We start from the raw sequence: 21,142 nt of genomic DNA on the forward strand, positions 1-21,142 counted from the left end.
AACAGACAAAGCTATGACAAGTATTTAAAAGTGGAGACAGCAAAGCCAGAAGCTGTGGAAATACTGATGGGAAAGGAGGAAATGGCAGCGTGTTTCAGACCTTACTTTGTATCAGTCCTCCTGCTTGACGGCACTAAAGGCATTCCTACAAACGCAGCAGCAGGAAAAGTGTAAACGCAATCACTATCACAGCCGTAAAAGCACTGGAGAAACAATTGGGAATAAACATTTGCAAGCCCCAGGACCTAATGGTTTAAAGCTGGAAAGAAGTGATTGCAGAGATACCCAGAATTCCCAACTGACTAGTGCTTTTCCGACCCTCTGGGACCTCATCTAATACTGCATTAAAGAAAGGAGGGAGGAAACTGCAGTCCAGTTAGTCTTAATTTCTGTTATTGGGGAAAATGATAGAATCATTTATTAAGGTGGGCATTTCAGCGTTTAGAAAATTGTAATTTAGCCTGGAAGTTTGGGGTGGCACAGTGGCTCAGAGGTTAGCACTTCTACCTCTCAGTGCCAGGGACATTGGTTCAATGCCATCCTAGGGTGACTGTCTGGGTGGAGTTTGCACATCCCCCCTCCCCCCCCTCCCCCCGTGTCTGTATGGGTTTCCTCCCACAATCCAAAAATGTGGAGGTTAGGGTGGATTGGCCATGACAAATTGCACATAGTGTGCAGGCCAGGTGGATTAGGTAAGGGAAATGGAGACTTGCAGGTTTAGGGTGGGATGCTGTTTGGAGAATTGGTATGGACTGAATGACCCAGTTCCAACTGCAGTGATTCTATGAATAGTCAGCATGGTTACAGGAAAAGCAAATCATTTATGACTGCTTTAAAGGAGGTAGTAAGTAGTGTGGATGAGGGAAAACCATTAGATTTGTTTGGATCTCCAAAAGCTATCGGTAAGTTGCCAGGTGAAAGATATCGCTCATGGTCTTAGGGATTATGTGTTAGCATGGTTAGTGATTTTGCTCAAACTGTTTGACCATGTTATAGCATGCCTTCCGGGCATCTGGGCCTTGAACTTCTGGCACACTACCACTGCACCACAAAGCCCTCTATTAGATACAATATTGGCCAATTACTAGCAATCATAGGTCATTTTTGAGTTGTCAAACTAATGATTCAAGTGCCACAGTGATCAGGACAAAGGGGCTCAACAATTGAAGGTCTACATTAGTGATCTGGATGAAGGGGAAGAGTGAATTGTAATGCAAGTGTATGATCATGGTACTGGAGATAACCACAGATGAGAGACCATTGCAAAGTTGGTGAACCCCACCGAAAGTTACATAAAGCAGTCTTTAGTTGCAGTTCCAGTTTGTTCTGAGAGGGGCAGCAGCTTTTAAAGCTTCATACTATGCATCAACTTGAGAAACTGGGAAGAGAGTACAAACCCTTTTCCAAGGTTGGACCATCCTCGCATAGGACCAGCTGAGGCATCTTCGTTTTGAGCTTGTCATTTTCTTGATCCTCTTGTCCCTCTCCTTCCAGACATCCGGACACAGAACCTCCCTGGTTGGTTTTCCTCTTAATACTGTTGATAATTCTGGGGATGAAAGACCGTGGCCCATAATAAAGGGAACAACTTTCAACAGCAGATACTAATGCCAAAACTGTCTTTTGCCAATGAGTTAATATCCTCAGCATTTACTAGTCAACCAGTTAGACTGGTAGCTTGAAGTTTGGTAACAGGTCAACTCATTATAGAAGGATGATTATGAATGAACACAGAGGCTTATTTTTTTTTAAAAAAACAAACCTCATCTTGAGCCCTCATTGATCCTGTTCCTTAATGCTGAAAGATTCCAATTAATATTGGCCTTTGTTCCCCCTTTCTGACACATCGCTTCTAATTCCTGCTTTGCTTTTTTTTAAAAAAAGGCAATTGCTTTCTTTCTGCAAATAATTTAGTTTCTGTTGCCTGTGGTTTATCAGCTGATAAGGAACTGGTACATGCCGCATCCTCCAAACAATTTCACTGAGTGCAGGACACATTTTTAGACTATCCTTTTGATCAAAAGCTACAACCTTGACTTCATAAAGCCTCCCTACAACAGGTTAATAGGTCCTGACCCGAAACGCTGACTTTCCTGCTCCTCTGATGCTGCCTGACCTGCTGTGTTCCTCCTGTCCCGCACTATATTGACTCAAATGCTGTTGGGAGGAATTTCCAGGATTACGACCCAGTCTTGGCTTCTATTTTTGTTGAAGGGTAACCCCCAGGATGTAGATAGTAGGGGACTCTGAAATGGTAATCCATTCTATGCCATGGGGCAATGTATTTATGCGATTAATCTGTTCAACAGTGACTGCAGGTTAGGTCAGAAGCTAGGAATACTGCAGCGAGTAACTCACCTCCTGACTCCCCAAAGCCTGTCTACCATCTACAAGGCACAAGCCAGGAGTGTGATGGAATACTCCCCACTCGCCTGGATGAGTGCAGCTCCAACAACACCCAAACAGTTTGACGCCCTCCAGGACAAAGCAGCCACTTGATTGGCATAAAATCTACAAATATCCACTCTCTCCACCACTGACAGCTGTGGGGAACTGTATGCACTATCTACCAAATGCACTACAGAAATTCACCAAAGATCCTCAGACAGCACCTTCCAAATGGCTAGCACGAGGGGTCATAGTTTTAAGCTGGTTGGTGGAAAGTATAGAGGGGATGTCAGAGGCAGGTTCTTTACGCAGAGAGTTGTGAGAGCATGGAATGCGTTGCCAGCAGCAGTTGTGGAAGCAAGGTCATTGGGGTCATTTAAGAGACTGCTGGACATGTATATGGTCACAGAAATTTGAGGGTGCATACATGAGGATCAATGGTCGGCACAACATTGTGGGCTGAAGGGCCTGTTCTGTGCTGTACTGTTCTATGTTCTATGTTCTATGTTCTAAACCCACGACCCTCCCATGTAGGAAGACAAGAGCAAGAAATACATGGGAGCACCAATACCTTTAATTTCCCATCCCAAGCCATTTGCCACTTATGTCCTGGACCTACTACAGTACTGCAGTGAAGCTTAACATGAGCTGGAGAAATAGCACCTCATTTACTGCTTTGTCACCTCACAGCCTTTAGGACTCAATGTTGAAATCAAAGGTCTCACAGTCCTGAAATTCTCCTCCAATTTGATTACAACTAGCCCCACTCCACCCTCTCAACCTCTCCAGATGAGTCTAGCCTGTGCCTTGAGGCCTTTGCCCTTAGCAGAGCAGACCCATTCTCTCCTATCCACACCTTTCATTTACACCAGAATGGTGTATGGCCTCCCCGGTACCAGGATTGAAGATATCTCAGAGAGGGTGCAGCATATTCTGCAAGGTGAGAGGGACCAGCAGGAAGTTGTTGTACACATTGAAACTAACAACATAGGATAAGACAAGGACTATAATCTGAGGAGAGAAAATAGGAAGTTAGGCACGAATATACAAAGGAGGTCCCACAGGGTAGTAATATCTGGAATTCCCGTAGCGCCACGAAGTAGTGAGGATAGGAATAGGAGGATAGAGCAGATGAATGCATGGCTGAGGAGCTGGTGCAGGGGTGAGGGAGTCACATCTTTGTTTCATTGGAAGCTCTTCTGGGGTTAGAAGTGATAAGACCAGCATTGGAGGAGTATTACAGATGAGTTGGAAGGACACTAATATCCTAGTGGGGAGATTTGCTAGAGCTGTTCCAGAAGACTTAAAGCAGTGAAGAGGGTATTCCAGAGAGTTGGTGAGGAAGGAGATCAATCTGAGACTGATACAGGAAAAGGAATAAGTCGAACAGACAAGGTAGGTAGGGACAAAGCAGAGAACAAGGTACGACTGATAAATTAAACTGCACTTATTTCGATGAGTGAGAGAGGCCAATTTTGATGGTATTATGCAAGAACTTGCAAAGGTTGACTGGGAAGCAGATGTTTGACGGTAAAGAGCTGGAAAACGGTGAGCCTTTCAGAAATGAGATAACGAGTCCAGAGACAGTATGTCCTGTTAGGGTGAAGGGTAAGGCTGGGAGGTGTAGGCAGTGCTGGGTGACTAAACAAACTGAGGTTTTGGTCAAGAAAAAGTCAGAAGCCTATGTCAGGTTTAGATGGCAGATATCGAGTGAATCCCCAGAAGAGTATAAAGGCAGTAGGTGTATACTTAAGGGGGAAATCAGGAGGGCAAGTAGGAGGCATGAAATAGCTTTGGCAAATAGAGTTAAGGAGAATCCAAAGGGATTCTACAAATACATTAAGGACAAAAGGGTAACTAGAGAGAGAATAGGGCCCCTTAAAGACCATCAAGGTCACCTGTGTGTGGAAGCACAGGAGATGGGAGAGACATTGAACGAGTATTTTGCATCAGTGTTTACTGTGGAGAAGGATATGGAAGCTAGAGAAAGTGGAGAAATAAATACTGGCATCTTGAAAAATATCCATATTACAGATTTGGTGGTGCTGGATGCCTTAACATGCATAAAGGTGGATAAATCTGCAGGACCTGACCAGGTCTATCCTAGAACACCAGCAAGCAAGCAAAGTGATTGTTGGGCCCCTAGCTGAGATATTTATGTCATTGATAGCCAGAAGCGAGGTGCCAGAAGACTGGAGGTCGGCTAATAAGGTGCCACTGCTCAAGAAAGGTGGTAAGGAAAAGCCAGGAAACTATAGAGCAGTGAGCCTAACATTGATGGTGGACAAATTGTTGGAGAGAATCCAGGGGGACAGGATTGAAATGTATTCGGAAAAGCAAGGACTGATTAGGGATAGTCAACATGGCTTTGTGAGTGGGAAATCTTACCTTACTAATTCGATTGAGCTTTTTTAAAAAGTAACAAAGAGGACTGATGGGGGCAGAGCAGTGCATGTGATCTGTATGAACTTTAGCAGGGCGCTTGACAAGGTTCCTCATGGTAGACTGGCTAGTCAGGTTAGATCACGTGGAATGGAAAGAGAACTACCCATTTGGATACAGAACTGGCTCGAAGGTAGAAGACAGAGGGTGGTGGTGGAGGGTTGCTTTTCAGACTGGAGGCCTGTGACCAGCGGTAAGCCAAAAGGATCAGTGCTGGGTCCACTGTTTTTTTTTAATCATTTATATAAATGATTTGGATGTGAACATAGGTGGTATGGATGGTAAGTTTGCAGAAGACACTAAAATTGGAGGTGTCGTGCACGGCAAAGGTTACCTGGGTACAATGGGATCTTGATCAGATGGGTCAAAGGGCCGAGGTATGGCAAATGGAGTTTAGGTAAATGTGAAATTGGAAAGGCAAATCAGGGCAGGACTTATACTAAATGGTATTTAAGTACCAACAGTCCTGGGGAGTGTTGCTGAACAAAGAGACCTTGGCGTGCAGGTTCATAGTCCCTTGAAAGTGGAGTCGCAGGTAGATGGGATAATGAAGAAGGCGTTTGGTATGCTTGCCTTTATTGGTCAGTGTATTGAGCATAGGAGTTGGGAGGTCATGTTGCTGCTGTGCAGGACGTTGGTTAGGGCCACTATTGGAATACTGCGTGCGATTCTGATCTCCCTCCTAAAGGAAAGAATGTTGTGGAACTTGAAAGGGTTCAGAAAAGATTTATGGGGATGTTACCAGAGTTGGAGGGTTTGAGGTATAGGGAGAGATGAATAGGCTGTGGCTATTTTCCCTGGAGTGTCAGAGACTGAGGGGTGACCTTTTTGAGGTTTATAAAATCGTGAGGGTATGGATATGGTAAATAGACAAGGTCCTTTCCTGAGGTGGGAGAGTCCAAACTTAGAGGGGCATAGATTTAAGGTGAGAGGGGAAAGATATAAAAGAGGCAACATTTTCACACAGAGGGTGGTGTGTGTATGGAATGAGCTGCCAGAGGAAGGGGTGGAGGCTGGTGCAGTTACAGCATTTAAAAGGCAGCTGGATGGGGGAATGAATAGGAAGGGTTTAGAGGGATATGGGCCAAATGCTGGCAAATGGGACTAGATTTATGTTGGATATCTGGTCGGCACGGACGAGTTGGACCAAAGGGTCTGTTTTTGTGCTGTATATTTCAATGACTGTATGACTCTATGACCTGTTTTACAATTCAATCCTTCTTTACCACCAGTAGTACTAGCTTTGTATTTTGTTCTCGTTGCCCTCCCAATCTGTTCTACTTGCTCCTCCTCTTCTGTTCAACCACTCTCAGTTCTGAAAGTGTTGCAACAGACTCAACTTTGTTTCTCTATTTTTAGTCCCCAGAAGACCAGCAGTTCAGTGACATTGCAATTGTACCCCGTCATAACTCATTAGGGAAGAATGTGTTCATAATCCAGCCCTACTCTGACTGATGGTACCTGGTGAGTGACTGATCAGCTGGACCTAGGTCTTTTCATGTTTGAATGCTTCCTTCAGGCTCTCAAGTGTGGCCTTTTTTCAGGAAGGAGATGGGGGTGGCAGGTCAGTGGAGGAGGATGGAAGGATTGAGAAGGGGAGTGGAACAGGTTAGAGGCAATGGGTGTTGAGAATGGGAGGGAAGGGGTGTCTTAGGTGGGAGTGTGATGGAGCCAGCCAGTAGGTGAGTGTGGCAGGGCAGGTAAGTGGAGGGGTCGATGTGGGAGGGAGCTGAATGGAAGAGAGTCAGAGTGGAGGGAGTGGAAGTGGAGAAGAGGCAGGAAGAAATTGGAAGTGTGATGGTGTGTAACAGAGTAATAGAAGGGAAGAGGGATAAAGGGATGTGAGGATTGCGGGGGAGGGGAGAGAGGGCAAGGTGGGAGAGGGAGGAAGGAGGGAGTTGGAGGGTGGGTTCTAGATTTGTTATCACCAGTGCCATGTCACATCTCTGTAACTTTGACAGTGACTGTGAATCGTGGAGCAGTGTGGAAATCTCTGTAGCCTGTGTTAAGCCTGACAGCTAGCTCTGTCCAGTTTATTGTTGTTGCTGATGTGTGCGCCCCAGTTTATGAGGCAGTGACGAGCAGTGTGATCAGAAATAATGTGTGAACTTCCGAGGCAGACGGAAAGATCAAGTTTGTGTGCTTTCAAAAGGAGATTGTCCCTTGGCTTTGGCAGTGCCCTGTGCTGGAGGAGCAATCTCGAATTCCCAAATCAGGGCAAGTCAATCAGTCCAGTACGTTCAGAAAACGGAAAGCATATGGGAATGTGAAAAATCCCTCCGTCAGAAAATAGCTTCTTCACATTGCAATTGGAGGTAACTGAAAGATGAGAAATTGCCGACCTCATGAACAAGTTTCAGAGTGCTATGGTGCTGACATTTGTCTGCATTGTTGCTTGTTTTGATGGCCTGAAGATGGATTGGATGTTGTGTCTGACTGGGACACATACAGTTTGCAATTTGACAAACCGCTGGGCTGTCACTCTGGGCAGCTGTGTGTAAACAGAAATCAAAGAGTCTCGCCAGACACAGCCAGGAGAGGGAGAACAAGCAGTGACAACTCCTGGTCTCTCACAGTGTGTGTGGATACTGTAATGTAGATACTACTTACCTCAAACTAAACGCTTTGCTTGAGATTTTTTTCCCAGGACAAACTCAGAGAGAGAGTGAGAGAGAGAGGAGATTGTGCACATCATGCAAATGGAAGTGTTGGAGAGCCCAAAGCCTGTGAGGGGGAGATACCAAAGGACGTTGCTGAAAGGGACCCTCCTGGTGTTTGTAGCAGCAACCCTGGTTCTGTGCATTGTGCTGGCCCTCGGTAAGTGACATTGACCGGGAAGGTGGAGCTGTTCTGCATGTAATGACACGCTATTCATGCAGCTGCACTGGAAAAGTTACATCTGTTTAAAGAGCCCCACCAAGGGAGGTGCGGTGATATAAATGGGGCAGTCAGACCATGGCATAGACACAGTATGCTGACAGGATACAAGAGTCCGTTCAGCCCCTTGTCTCTGCTGGCCGTCTGCTGCCCTGATCCCAGCCGTTCCACCTTTTCCATTTGAGGTAACTTTCCGGTTCCTGTTTTTGATAGCTTCAAAAGAACCTGCCTCCCCCACACTCTCAGACACTACTTTCCAGACCCTGACCACTCGAGTGAACCTGCCTCCCCCACACTCTCAGACACTACATTCCAGACACTGGCCACTCGAGTGAACCTGTCTCCCCCACACTCTCAGACTCTACTTTCCAGACCCTGACCACTTGAGTGAACCTGCCTCCCCCACACTCTCAGACACTACATTCCAGACCCTGGCCACTCGAGTGAACCTGTCTCCCCCACACTCTCAGACTCTACTTTCCAGACCCTGACCACTCGAGTGAACCTGTCTCCCCCACACTCTCAGACACTACATTCCAGACCCTGACCACTCGAGTGAACCTGCCTCTCCCACACTCTCAGACTCTACTTTCCAGACCCTAACGCCCCGAGTGAACCTGCCTCCCCCACACTCTCAGACGCTACATTCCAGACCCTGGCCACTCGAGTGAACCTGCCTCTCCCACACTCTCAGACACTACATTCCAGACCCTGACCACTCGAGTGAACCTGCCTCTCCCACACTCTCAGACTCTACTTTCCAGACCCTAACGCCCTGAGTGAACCTGCCTCCCCCACACTCTCAGACGCTACATTCCAGACCCTGACCACTTGAGTGAACCTGCCTCCCCCACACTCTCAGACTCTACTTTCCAGACCCTGACCACTCGAGTGAACCTGCCTCCCCGACACTCTCAGACTCTACTTTCCAGACCCTAACGCCCCGAGTGAACCTGCCTCCACCACACTCTCAGACGCTACATTCCAGACCCTGGCCACTCGAGTGAACCTGCCTCTCCCACACTCTCAGACGCTACATTCCAGACCCTGGCCACTCGAGTGAACCTGCCTCCCCCACACTCTCAGACTCTACTTTCCAGACCCTGACCACGTGCTGATGCATGAAGAGATTTTCCCTCATTTCCCGATTTCTTCTTTGGTTAACCACCTTGCTGTCCCCTGGTATCCCCAATAATTGCCCCCTTTCCACTCAATCCCTTGATCGAATATCTTCTCAGCTTTTCCTGGGAAGTAACAGTTCTGACTTCTGTGATCTGTCCATGTAACTGAAGTTCCTCAGGAGAGAATCATCCTCATGAGTTTTTTTCTGCTCCTTCTCCCAGAACCAAACACAACACTCCAGCAGAGACTGGTGTCATGTTTTCCAAAGGGTCGCCACAGCTCCCTTCCTCCTCGATTCAATACTTTGCTGAACAAAACTTAGGGTGTTTCCTCCATTTCTTCACCACCCCAATGACTTCTGTGTGCACATTCTCTGAAATTTCTCAGGTCCTGCCCCTCCTGTCGAATTTATTGTTTGATTTATAGTATCCCGCCCTGTTCTTACGAACAAGTCAATCCACCATTCATCTTGCGATATTTAATTTCATCTCCTGTATGTCTGCTGATTTCCCCACTCTGTTTGTGACGTTATGAAGTTCTACTTTATCCAGATCTCTCTTTGTGCTTTCATGGGCTGAGGGCATTGTTGGCAAGACGAGCCTTTGGTTCACGTTTCGACATAGCTTTGAACTGTCCAGGCCATTTCCATCAAAGATAACAAGGTGTAGAGCTGGATGCACACAGCAGGCCAAGCAGCAACAGAGAAGCAGGAAGGCTGACGTTTTGGGTTGACACCCTTCTTCTCGATCTGAAATGTCAGCCTTCCTGCTCCTCTGATGCTGCTTGGCCTGCTGTGTTGATCAGCTGTAGACCTTGTTATCTCAGATTCTCTAGCATCGGCAGTTCCTACTATCTCTAAAACCATTTCCATCAAACATGTCTTTGTGGGTCTGGAGTAACATGTAGGTTGGACTGGGTAAGACTGGCCGCTTTCCTTCCTCTAAAGAATCATTAGGGTTTTACGATTACACTGCTGCTTTTAAACTCTCATTTTAGTGGGATATTTTATTGACTTGAAATTTCACCATTTGTTGTGGCGAGTCATAGACCATATTCCCACAAGGGGAACCTGTATCTCTGGACATTCTACTTCTGTGGGATCAGAAAGCAGGAGGATTACTCTGGGACATTAGGTGCCAACCGGTATGCTGCACTGTCGGAGGGTCGGTGCTGAGGGAATGCTGCACTGTCAGAGGGTTGGTGCTGAGGGAATGCCGCACTGTCAGAGGGTCAGTACTGAGGGAATGCCGCACTGTCAGAGGGTCAGTGCTGAGGGAATGCCGCACTGTCAGAGGGTCAGTGCTGAGGTAATGCCGCACAGTCGGAGGGTCAGTGCAGAGGGAGTGCTGCCCAGTCAGAGGGTCAGTGTTGAGGGAATGCCGCACAGTCAGAGGGTCAGCGCTTGGGGAGTACTGCATTGTCTGAGGGTCAGTGCTGATAGAGCGCTGCACTGTTGGAGAGTCAGTACTCAGGGAGCACTGTGCTGTTGGAGGCTTAGTGCTGACGGAGTGCTGCACTGTTGGACAGTCAATGCTGTGGGACCGCTGCACTATTGGATGGTCAGTGCTGAGGGAACACCGCACTGTCGGACAGTCAGTGCTGAGGGAGCACCGCACTATCGGAGGGTCAGTGCTGAGGGAGCGGGCACTGTCGGAGGGTCAGTGCTGAGGGAGTGCCGCACTGTCGGGGGAGGTTCAGTGCTGAGGGAGTGCCGCGGTGTTGGAGGGGCAGTGCTGAGGGAGTGCTGCACTATTGGAGGGTCAGTGCTGAGGGAGCGGGCACTGTCGGAGGGTCAGTACCGAGACAGTGCCGCACTGTCGGAGGGTCATTGCCAAGGGAGCGCCGCACTGTTGGAGGGTCAGTGCTGAGGGAGCGCTGCGCTGTCGGAGGGTCAGTGCTGAGGGAGTGCCGCAGCGTTGGAGGGTCAGTGCTGAGGGAATGCTGCACAGTCGGAGGGTCAGTGCTGGGGGAATGCCGCACAGTCGGAGGATCGGTGCTGAGGGAATGCCACACAGTCGGAGGGTCAGTGCAGAGGGAGTGCTGCCCAGTCGGAGGGTCAGTGCTGAGGGAATGCCACACAGTCAGAGGGTCAGTGCTGAGGGAATGCCACACAGTCGGAGGGTCAGTGCTGGGGGAATGCCGCACAGTCGGAGGATCGGTGCTGAGGGAATGCCACACAGTCAGAGGGTCAGTGCAGAGGGAGTGCTGCCCAGTCGGAGGGTCAGTGCTGAGGGAATGCCACACAGTCAGAGGGTCAGTGCTGAGGGAATGCCACACAGTCAGAGGGTCCGTGCTTAGAGACTGCTGCACAGTCAGAGGGTCAGTGCTGAGGGAGTGCCGCAGCGTTGGAGGGTCAGTGCTGAGGGAGTGCTGCGCTGTCGGAGATGCTGTCTTTCAGGTCATTTACTAAAGTGAAGCACAGTCTGACTGTTGGAGATTTTAAAGTTCCGATACTGCTATTTTTAAGAAGGGTGTGCTGAGGCCAGTATTTATTCTTCGACCAGCAGCACTAAAAATGAGATTGTCCAATCAATTATATCTTTGCTGTTTGTTGACTTTTCCTGTGCACATTATGGGCTTTCCTAGAGAACATGTTTGCCTGCACTTTGGTTAGTTTCCCTTCTGACTCTGAGATGTCGATGCTACTGTTGAACAAAGACACTGCAGTAAAGGCAGTCTCTGTTGTCCCAATCTCTCTAATAATCACGGATAGTAGGAACTGCTGATGCTGGAGAATCCGCGATAACAAGGTGTAGAGCTGGATGAACACAGCAGGCCAAGCAGCATCAGAGGAGCAGGACATTTCAGGCCTAGAACCTTCTTCAGAAATAGGGAAGGGGGGAGGGGGTTCTGAAATAAATAGGGAGAGAGGGGGAGCCCCATAGAAGATGGATTGGGGGGAAAATAGGTGGAGAGGAGACAGACAAATCAAAGAGGTGGGGATGGAGCCGGTAGGTGGGGAGTCAGGGAGGGGATAGGTCAGTGCAGGGAGGACGACAGGTCAAGAGGGCAGGATGAGGCTAATAGGTAGGAGATGGGGGTGGGGCTTGAGGTGGAAGGAGGGGATTGGTGAGAGGAAGAACCGGTTAGGGAGGCGGGGACAAGCTGGGCTGGTTTTGGGATGTGGTAGGGGGAGGGGAGATTTTGAAGCTTGTGAAGTCCACATTAATACCATTGGGCTGCAGGGTTCCCAAGCAGAATATGAGTTGCTGTTCGTGTAACCTTCGGTTAGCATCATTGTGGCACTGCAGGAGGCCCAGGATGGACATGTTGCCTAAGGAATGGGAGGGGGAGTTGAAATGGTTCACGACTGGGAGCTGCAGTTTGGTGTGAACCGAGTGTAGATGTTCAACAAAACAGCCCCCAAACCTCCACTTGGTTTCCCCGATGTAGAGGGGGCTACATTGGAAACAGCGGATGCAGTATACCACGTTAGCAGATGTGTGGGTGAACATCTGTTTGATGTGGAAAGTCTTCTTGGGACCTGGGATGGTGGTGAGGGGGGAGGTGTAGGGGCAGGTGTAGCACTTCCTGTGGTTTCAGGGAAAAGTGTCAGGTGTAATGGGGCCGGAGGGGAATGTTGAGCGGACAAGGGAGTCATGGATAGAGTGGTCCCTCTAGCAAGCAGGTAACGGTGGAGAGGGACAAATATCTTTGGTGGTGGGGTCAGATTGTAGATGGTGGAGGTATTGGAGGATGATGCGTTGGATCTGGAGGTTGATGGGGTGGTACGTGAGGACGAGGGGGATTCTGTTTTGGTTGTTATTGCGGGGAAGGGGTGTGACGGATGAGTTGCGGGAAATGTTGGAGACATGGTCTAGGGCGGTCTTGACCACTGAGCAGGGGAAGTTGCGGTCCTTGGAAAACGAGGACATCTGAGATGTTCAGGAGTGAAATGCCTCATCCTGGGAGCAGAGCGAAGGAGTTGGGAATAGGGGATGGCATTTTTGCAGGATGGTGGGTGGTGGGTGGAGGGTGGTGTATTCTCGGTGGATGTGAGAATCGGTGGGCTTGAATGGATATAGGTTTCTAGGTGGTTGCCAGAGATGGAGACAGAGGGGTCCAGCAAGCAGAGAGAAGTATTAGAGATGGTCCAGGTGAACGTAAGGTTGGGGTGGAAGATGTTGGTGAAGTGGATGAACACGAGGCGGCACTGATACAGTCAATGTAACGGAGGAAGAGGTGGGGCCAGTGTAGGCACAGAAGAGGGATTGCTCTACGTAACCTACAAAGAGGCAGGCAAAGCTTGGGCCCATGCGGGTACTCATGGCCATCCCATTTGTGGTAAGAGGGAGGAACTGAAAGAGAAGTTGTTGAGGGTGAGGACGAGTTCGGCTAAGCGGATGAGGGTGTAAGCGGAGGCGGACTGGTCGGACCTGCAGGACAGGAAGAACCGGAGGGCCTTTAAGTCACCTATCTTCCCCTATATCCATCTTCTATCCGCATCCCCCTCTCTCCCTATTTATTTCAGAACCCCCTTCCCCTCCCCCATTTCTGAAGAAGTGTCTAGGCCCGAAACGTCAGCCTTCCCGCTGCTCTGATGCTGCTTGGCCTGCTGTGTTCATCCATCTCTATATCGTGTTATCTTAGATTCTCCAGCATCTGCAGTTCCTACAGTCTCTGCTTATACTAGGATTTTGGCTTTCAGTAACAAACAGCAGGGTATTGTAGTTGAAATGATTTGTGACTTTGGAGGAACTCTGACTGATTGAATGCACTGACAGCCCTTGTCTACAGTATTTCGGAGAGCTACCCTTCTGTTGTGGGGATAATTCATGTGCAAACTGAGGACATCACAAAAATAATGGGCAATTAAGGAAGAGATGATGCCTGCGTAAAGGAAACAGAGAAGTGTTGTAAATTGAGCAGCACCTTCAGGGTACTCACAAAGCATGCTGGTGGATTTTAGCTGCTGAAACTTTTTATTTACTACAGTGTAGAATGGTCTGTAACTGCACCGGCAAGATTTAGCCCAGGGTCTGTATCATAAGAACGATTGGGCCCTTCTCTCAGTAGGAGTTGACTGTAGTCAGATCTGTGTGCCTCCTCACATTTACTATCAAATCATTTGCCTTGTTTCTTAATTTCTGCACTCTCACCATAAGACTATAAGATGTAGGAACAGAAATAGGCCATTCAGCCCATTTGACCTGCTGATCAACTCCATTTTCCTGCCTTTTCCCCATCACCCTTGATTCCTTTGTTAATTAAAAATCTCTCTCTTAGCCATGAAGAGACTTAATGACCCACCATTGACAGCCCTTGGTGGTAAAGAATTCCATTGATTCACTACCCTTTGAGAGAAGAAATTCTCCCTGTGTCTTCAGTGTGCAGCTCCTTATTCTGAGATGATTCACTCCAGTCTTAAAGTCTCCCATAAGAGAAAACAACATCTTCACATCTATCCCATCAAACCCCTTAAGAATCTTTTTTGTTTTAATACGTTTGCCTCACACTCTTACATATTCCAATGAGTACAGACTCAGTCTGCTCAACTGTCCGAATAACACAGACCTTCCATACCCAGGATCAACCCAGTGAACCTTCTCTTCAATGCCTTTTTTGGATAAGCGCTCCAAAACTGTACGGAGTATTCCAACTGTAATTTAGCTAGTGTCTTGTATAGTCTTAGCAAGGCATCATTTTTCTTTATAGTCCAAATCCTTTGGAGCTCCCTTGTTCCACTTTAGCTCTATTCCCACCAGGCAGATGGCACCTGGGATTTGGATGTGGATGATTATTTGAAGGAAGAACAGGAGGTATTCTTCCCCCTAGTCAATCAGCATTTCAACCATTGTTTATTCCCTGATCAGTGCTACTAAAACAGATTGTCTGGCCGTCATCTAACTGTGGGTTGTAGGAGCTTGCTGTGCACATGTTGTGTTTCCCTCACTGGAGCAGTGACCGCACTTTGAAACAGCTCCTTTCGGCTGTGAAGTGAGAAAGGGCACTGTGTAAATACAAGCCTCTTTTCTTTAAACAGTTTATTTTCCTTGAGAGTGTTAGACGTCCCCAGTGTAACGAGAGCCATTATCAGTCACCTTGAACTGGTTACCAAGCTGGCTCCTTCCTCTGGGACTAATGCATCTGGCATCTCAAACTGTGGCCGCTGGACGTCATTACAATAGTTGACTGGCATCATTTGTGGTATTTCCTCGGCTACTCTTTGAAGTTGGCTGCGATGACGGAGTCTCCCTCCTGGATTATGTGCTTAAAAAGGAAATGTTTTCCAAGTATTATTTGTGGCCTCGCTCCACACTGTCAGGATTCTCTGATTCAGCCCAGCGTTTTTGTCCATTCCCTTTCGATCCTGGATGAGAGGGGAATTTACCAACACTCCAAGACTCCGCAGTCCTGTCAGGATTTGAGGGTAAAAGGCCAATTATCCGAACAAAGTTTGTGGCACAAAGTTTATACTTTGGTTCATTTTCTTTGAATAAGTTCATAAGTTGTCTCAAGTTCATGGTTATACAGCACTGACATACCTTTTGGCCCAATTCATTGACCGGGTCTCCTAAACTGAACTAGTCCTTATTGCCAGTGTTTGGCTTGTATCTTTCCTGTCCATGTACCTGCCCAGATGCCTTTTAAATGCTGTAATTTGTAACTGCCTCTACCACTTCCTCTGGCAGCTCATACCACACATACCCATACCACCCTGTGCATTAAAACATTGCCCCTCAGCTCCCTTCGAAACCTCTCCCCTCTCAGCTTAACTCTATGCCCTCTAGTTTTGGACTCCCCTACCCTGGCATAAAGACCTTGGCTTTTCCCTTTATCTATGCCCCTAGTGATTTTATAAGGCTACTCCTCAGCCAGAGAGAGCGGCCCCCGCCTTTCTTTATAATTTAAAGCCTCCAGTCCCAGAAACATCCTGATAACTATTTTCTGTCTTCTTGCCTGCTTAGCAACACCCTTCCTACAGCAGGGCGATCAGAATTAAAGACCATTAACCAGGTTCAGGGCGAGGTACCATGTGATGAAATCTCCAGGGATGTAAGCCAGCAGAGTTGGGAATCTGAGTTCCCCACTTCAGGACTTGGGAATACCAGGCTGTCGATCCAGTGAGGTACTGCGGGAGTGCCACACAGTGGAGGGTGCCAGCTTTCCAATGAAATGTCGAGCCAAGGCCCCATGGGTGTACAAGAGGGATGGGCAGTTGGAAGCTGGTAGGTGGCACAGTGGTTCAGTGGTTAGCACTGCAGCCTCACAGTGCCAGGGACCCGGGTTCGATTCCAGCCTTGGGCAACTGTCTGTACGGAGTTTGCACATTCTCCCTGTGTCTGTGTGGGTTTCCTCCTGGTGCTCCAGTTTCCTCCCACAGTCCAAAGATGTGCAGGCTGGGTAGATTGGCCATGCTAAATTGCCCGTAGTGTTCAGGGGTGTGTGGGTTATAGGATGATGGGGATGGGTCTGGGTGGGATGCTTCAAGGGGCGGTGTGGACTTGTTGGGCCGAAGGGCCTGTTTCCACACTGTAGGGAATCTAATCTAATCTCTCAGTTCCCTGGAGAGAAATCCCTCCATCAATATCGCTGAAACTCATTCTCTAGTCACTAGCCTGTTCCTGCTTGCTGTGTGCCATTTGGCTGCTGCAATCTTTATGTTACAACAGAGATTACTCTTGACCAAAACAAAAGCACTTCGTTGTCTGTCACGTGCCTCGAGGCTTTCAGTTGTTAAAGGCACTATGTGAACAAAAGTCTTTATTTTTTCAGTCTGTTTGTTACTAGGGAAGTCAAATGGAGTAATGGTCTTTATTTCAAAGGAATGGAGCCCAGGGAGATCTTTCTGAAATCATACAAGGCACTAGTGAAACTGCAGCTGGAATACTGTGAACAGTTTTGGACCCCTTATCTAAGGAAATAGACCCTGGCATTGGAGGCAGTGAAGAGAAGATCCACTACTGGGTATGGAGAGATTGCATTGTGAAGGGAGGTTGAGTAGGTTAGGCCTGTAATAAATGAGAGGTGACCGTACTGAAGCGCACAAGATTCTTGGAAGAATTCTTGACAGGGTAGAAGTGGAGTGACTCGGGAGGAGTGATGGAGGGCATAGTCTCAGAATAAGGGGCAGCACATAAGGGGTGGGGAGGAATTTCTTCCCTCAAAGGGCAGTGGATTTGTGAAATTCTTTACCGTACAGGGCTGTCAAGCCTGGGACATTAAGTATATATTAAGTATTTTCAAGGTTGAGGTAGATTTTTAATCAGAAATCAGATCAAGTGTTACAGGGCAGGGGGACAGGGGAGAGGCATGAAAGCAGAGTCAGGGATTATCAGATCAAACGTGATCCCTTCGAATGGTGGAGCAGACTGGATGGACCAAATGGTCTAATTTTGCTCTGGTTTCTTACAGTTTGCAATTAACTGGGGAGGGGCAATGGCCGAATGGTATTATCGCTGTTACTCCAGAGACCCAGATAATGTTCTGGGGGCCTGGGTTCGAATCCTGCCATGGCAGATGATGGAATTTGAATTCACTAAAATATCTGGAATTAAGAATCAAATGATGACCATGAATCCATTGTCGATTGTTGAAAAACCCACCTGGTTCACTAATGTCCTTTAGGGAAGGAAACTGCCATCCTTACTTGGTCTGGCCTACATGTGATTCCAGACCCACAACAATGTGGTTGACTCTGAACTGCCCTCTGGAAAATTAGGGATGGGCAATAAATGCTGCCTAGCCAGCAATGCCCTCATCCTGTTAATGAATAAAAAGATAAAATTGGATTAGGAGATTTTAAGGCACATGATCTGTCACTAAGGAGTATTCTCGAGGAGGACAAACAGGCTTGGACATGTTCATGGAGAGAACTCCAGAGTTTAATGTCCAGGCAGCCAAAAGGGGGAAGGACAGAAATCGGGTAAGGCTGGAATTGGATTCCGAGCAGGGATTACTCAGGCCCTGGAGGGCTGGAATGAGGATTTTTAGTTGCTGGAAAGGGAGTGAGCAGAGAGACAGTGGATGATGGGTTCTGATGTGGATTGCAGACTACGAATGGAAGACAGGTGGCTAAAAGGAAAAACTCTGGAACTGTCCAGCCTTGGGCCCCCGTAGCAAAGATGAGGCTATTGGCAGCGGCAAGGCTGAGGAAGGGGTGGATTTTTGGGCATTCTCCTGGAAGGATTACTATCCATCTCCTTGGACACCGCCTGCCCTGCTGAGTATTTGAGATTTACCCACTATGATGAACTACAGTACGGATGTGGGTGCCAGTGTTTCAGCAATGTGCAGGCAATGGGAATATTGATTTCAGGGGGGATGGTGGGCCAGTGGTATTGGGGGTTCAGTGTAATCTGTGGGAGAAAGTGGTCAAAATCCCAGTTTAGCAGCTCGTGGAGCTTAAATTGAATGAAAAAAACAAAGTCTGGTATTGAAAATTCCTCTCCTTGATGGTGACTCTAAGACTAACATCGAATGTTGTTGAACCCATCTGTAGGGAAGGAAATTGACCCTTCTTACCTGGCCTGGCTGACTCATGACTCCAGACTCATAGCCAGGTAGTTGATTTTGAAATGGCTCTGGCAAGCTATCCCGATGGCGAGTGGCCTTGCTATCGAAGCCAACATCTCACGAAAGAAAAGCTCGAAAGGCAAATATCCTTCTGTCCCCCTCTCCCCCACTGCACCACAGCACCCCCAACCCCTCTCAGCCCCAGTGGCCGCACCTTTTCGCTGTGTGATCGCTTTGCTGATGTGTAAAACTTTGGGTGGCTCAGTGGTTAGCCCTGCTGCCTCACAACGCCAGGAACCTGGGTTCGATTCTACCCTTAGGATGACTGTCTGTGTGGAGTTTGCACATTGTCCCCGTGTCTGTGTGGGTTTCCTCCGGGGGCTCTGGTTTCCTCCAAAGATGCGCAGGTTAGGGTGGATTGGCCATGCTAAATTGTCCCATAGTGCCCATGGATGTGCACACTTAGGTGGTGAATGCAGGGTCACAGGGATAGGGTGGGGGAGGCAGGGTCTGGGCAGGATGCTCTTCTGAGGGTCAGTGTGGACTCGCTGTTAGGATTTTGTAAAAATATGGTAACCAGTTTGTGCAGAGTCAGCTCCCACAAACTGCAATGTAATAATGACCAGGACAATAAGTTTTGGTTAAGGGGTCTAAGTAACAAGGGACATTCCCTTGCTGTCTTTCCAGTAGTGGTACAGGATCTTTAGATGTCCATGGGCCCTTAGTCTAGCAGATAGACAGTGCGCCTGACAGTACAGCTCTCCATCAGCACTGCACTCAGTAGGGCTCACCTTGTTCTTCATTAAAACCAAGGACAGCTTTTCCTGAGCACTCCCAGGAATTTCAGTTGCTAGTTGTTTTTTTCTTGTAATTTTGCACCCACTCAGAGCTTGCTGAGCTGGGGCAGGGGCAGTGTGAAACTGGTTATGTATGGACAGCAGTGTCCAGGCTGGCTAGAGAGTTGCAGCACTGCTGATAATTTTCCTTCGCCCTGCGAACTGAAAGTTGTTTTGCTTCTTTCCAGTTGGGAGTCGAGTGATCAAGCTGCAATTTGAGGAGCACTGCCTCAGCTCTGAGTGTACCGAGGCCGGTAAGCTAAACACTCCATCTTCTTCAGCGAGTTGCCTTGTTCCAGTTTGTGGTCAGTACCTTTGCTTCCTCAGAGGGTTGAGAGCCTGTGAGGCTGGTGGAGGCTGAGTTATCAAATATCTTAAAACACAGGTTCTAGACAAACAACAGAGCCGATGGCTATCGGGTCTAGGTGGGTAAGTGCAGTTGAGATCACAATCAGATTGGCCATGATTTAATCGGATGACAGAACAGGCTTGAGGGGCTGAATGGCCCATTCCTGCTCCTGATTCGTATCACCTCATGACTTGGGTGTCACTTGCAAGATAACTATTAATCCTCACTGTCTTTCTATTAGCCCTATTATAATCCCCAAACTGATTGCACTGCCCTTCTCTCTCCCCTCATTGTCTTGTACCAAACCCCAACTCATCCCACAGCTCCCAATACGCCCAAATCAATTCCCCAACTAATCCCAAAGATCCACTCTCTCCCCATAGCCCTCTATCAGTCCCCAAACTAATTTCACTGCCCCGCTCTCTCCCCTGTATCAATCACAAACTAATCTCACTGCCTCACTTTTTCCCACAGTCCTGTACCAATCCCAAAATGCTCCCAAAGCCACATTCTCTCTATAATCCTATTCAATCTGCAGACTAATTTCACCATCCCACGCTCACCCCATAGGCTGGTATCAATCCCCAACTAATCCTGCTGCCTCAATCTCTCCCCGTAGCCCTGTATCAATCCTAAACTAATCCCACTCTCTCCCAACAGCCCTGTATCAATCCCCAAACTAATCCCACTCTCTCCCCACAGCCCTGTATCAATCCTAAACTAATCCCACTCTCTCCCCACAGCCCTGTATCAATCCCCAAACCAATCCCACTCTCTCCCCACAGCCCTGTATCAATCGCCAAACTAATCCCACTGCCCTGCTCTCTCCCCACAGCCCTGTATCAATCCCCAAACTAATCCCACTGTCCCACTCTCTCCCCACAGCCCTGTATCAATCCCCAAACTAATCCCACTGTCCCACTCTCTCCCCACAGCCCTATATCCATCCCCAAACTAATCCCACTCTCTCTCCACAGCCCTGTATCAATCCCCAAACTAATCCTAGCCTTCTATATTCCCCTGGGTCAAATATCTATTTTATGTGGCTGTAAATAATGCTTCAGCCAGCTTGTGTAACACTATATTCCATGTGTCTACAGCCGTTGTGTAAAGAAATATTTATCAAGTGCTGATTCTTTCAGTGAAAATGTTGGCATGAAGACCCCTCTTTAATAACTCACTGAATCGAGGATCTGTTCTGTTTCAATTATGAAAACGCTTCATTGTTTCTAAAATCTCACAACATAAATGTTGGCTGTCCTCAACCCCTCTGTCAAGTTGCAATACTGCTCATGGTGCAAGGTAGTTCTGTTTTTGGTTAGTAATTCAGAGGCTGTAATAACAGTCTGGAGATGTGAGTTCAAATCCTACCAGAGCGGAGAAAGGGGAATTTAAATTCAGTCCATCTGGAATTAAAAAGGACCAGCCCCAGACTATGTTTAACAACAAGCCCTTAGCCTCAATCTGGTTTGCAAATGTCCTTTAGGGAGGGAAAGATGCCATCGAAAAATGTAGACTCTTCATTGAGCTTTCACTTAGTTATACCGGACTGTTGTTGAAATACCTGAAGGAAGAGAAGCCACGTTGTCCAGCTGGTATTGCTGGAGTGGATCTAGATAATCCTGCAAAGTCTTCCTCACTAATAGTTGAGGATTGGGAGAGGTGGTCCCAC

General features: G+C 47.9%; 1 protein-coding gene across 3 annotated transcripts in view; it reads left to right on the forward strand.

Moving 5' to 3' along the window:
- The first annotated feature begins 6,819 nt into the window (after positions 1–6,819).
- The window catches only part of phex (phosphate regulating endopeptidase homolog, X-linked), a 73,880-nt gene continuing 59,557 nt past the window's right edge, over positions 6,820–21,142 (forward strand). For all 3 annotated transcript variants that reach the window (XM_048540089.2, XM_059650474.1, XM_048540090.2), the window contains exons 1-2: positions 6,820–7,647; positions 19,310–19,375. In XM_048540089.2, the coding sequence (XP_048396046.1) occupies positions 7,524–7,647; positions 19,310–19,375 (190 nt within the window). In that variant the 5' untranslated portion in view covers positions 6,820–7,523. The remainder of the gene's footprint in view (positions 7,648–19,309; positions 19,376–21,142) is intronic.

Source organism: Stegostoma tigrinum, chromosome 12 (genome assembly GCF_030684315.1).
Source record: "Stegostoma tigrinum isolate sSteTig4 chromosome 12, sSteTig4.hap1, whole genome shotgun sequence".
NCBI lineage: Eukaryota > Metazoa > Chordata > Chondrichthyes > Orectolobiformes > Stegostomatidae > Stegostoma > Stegostoma tigrinum.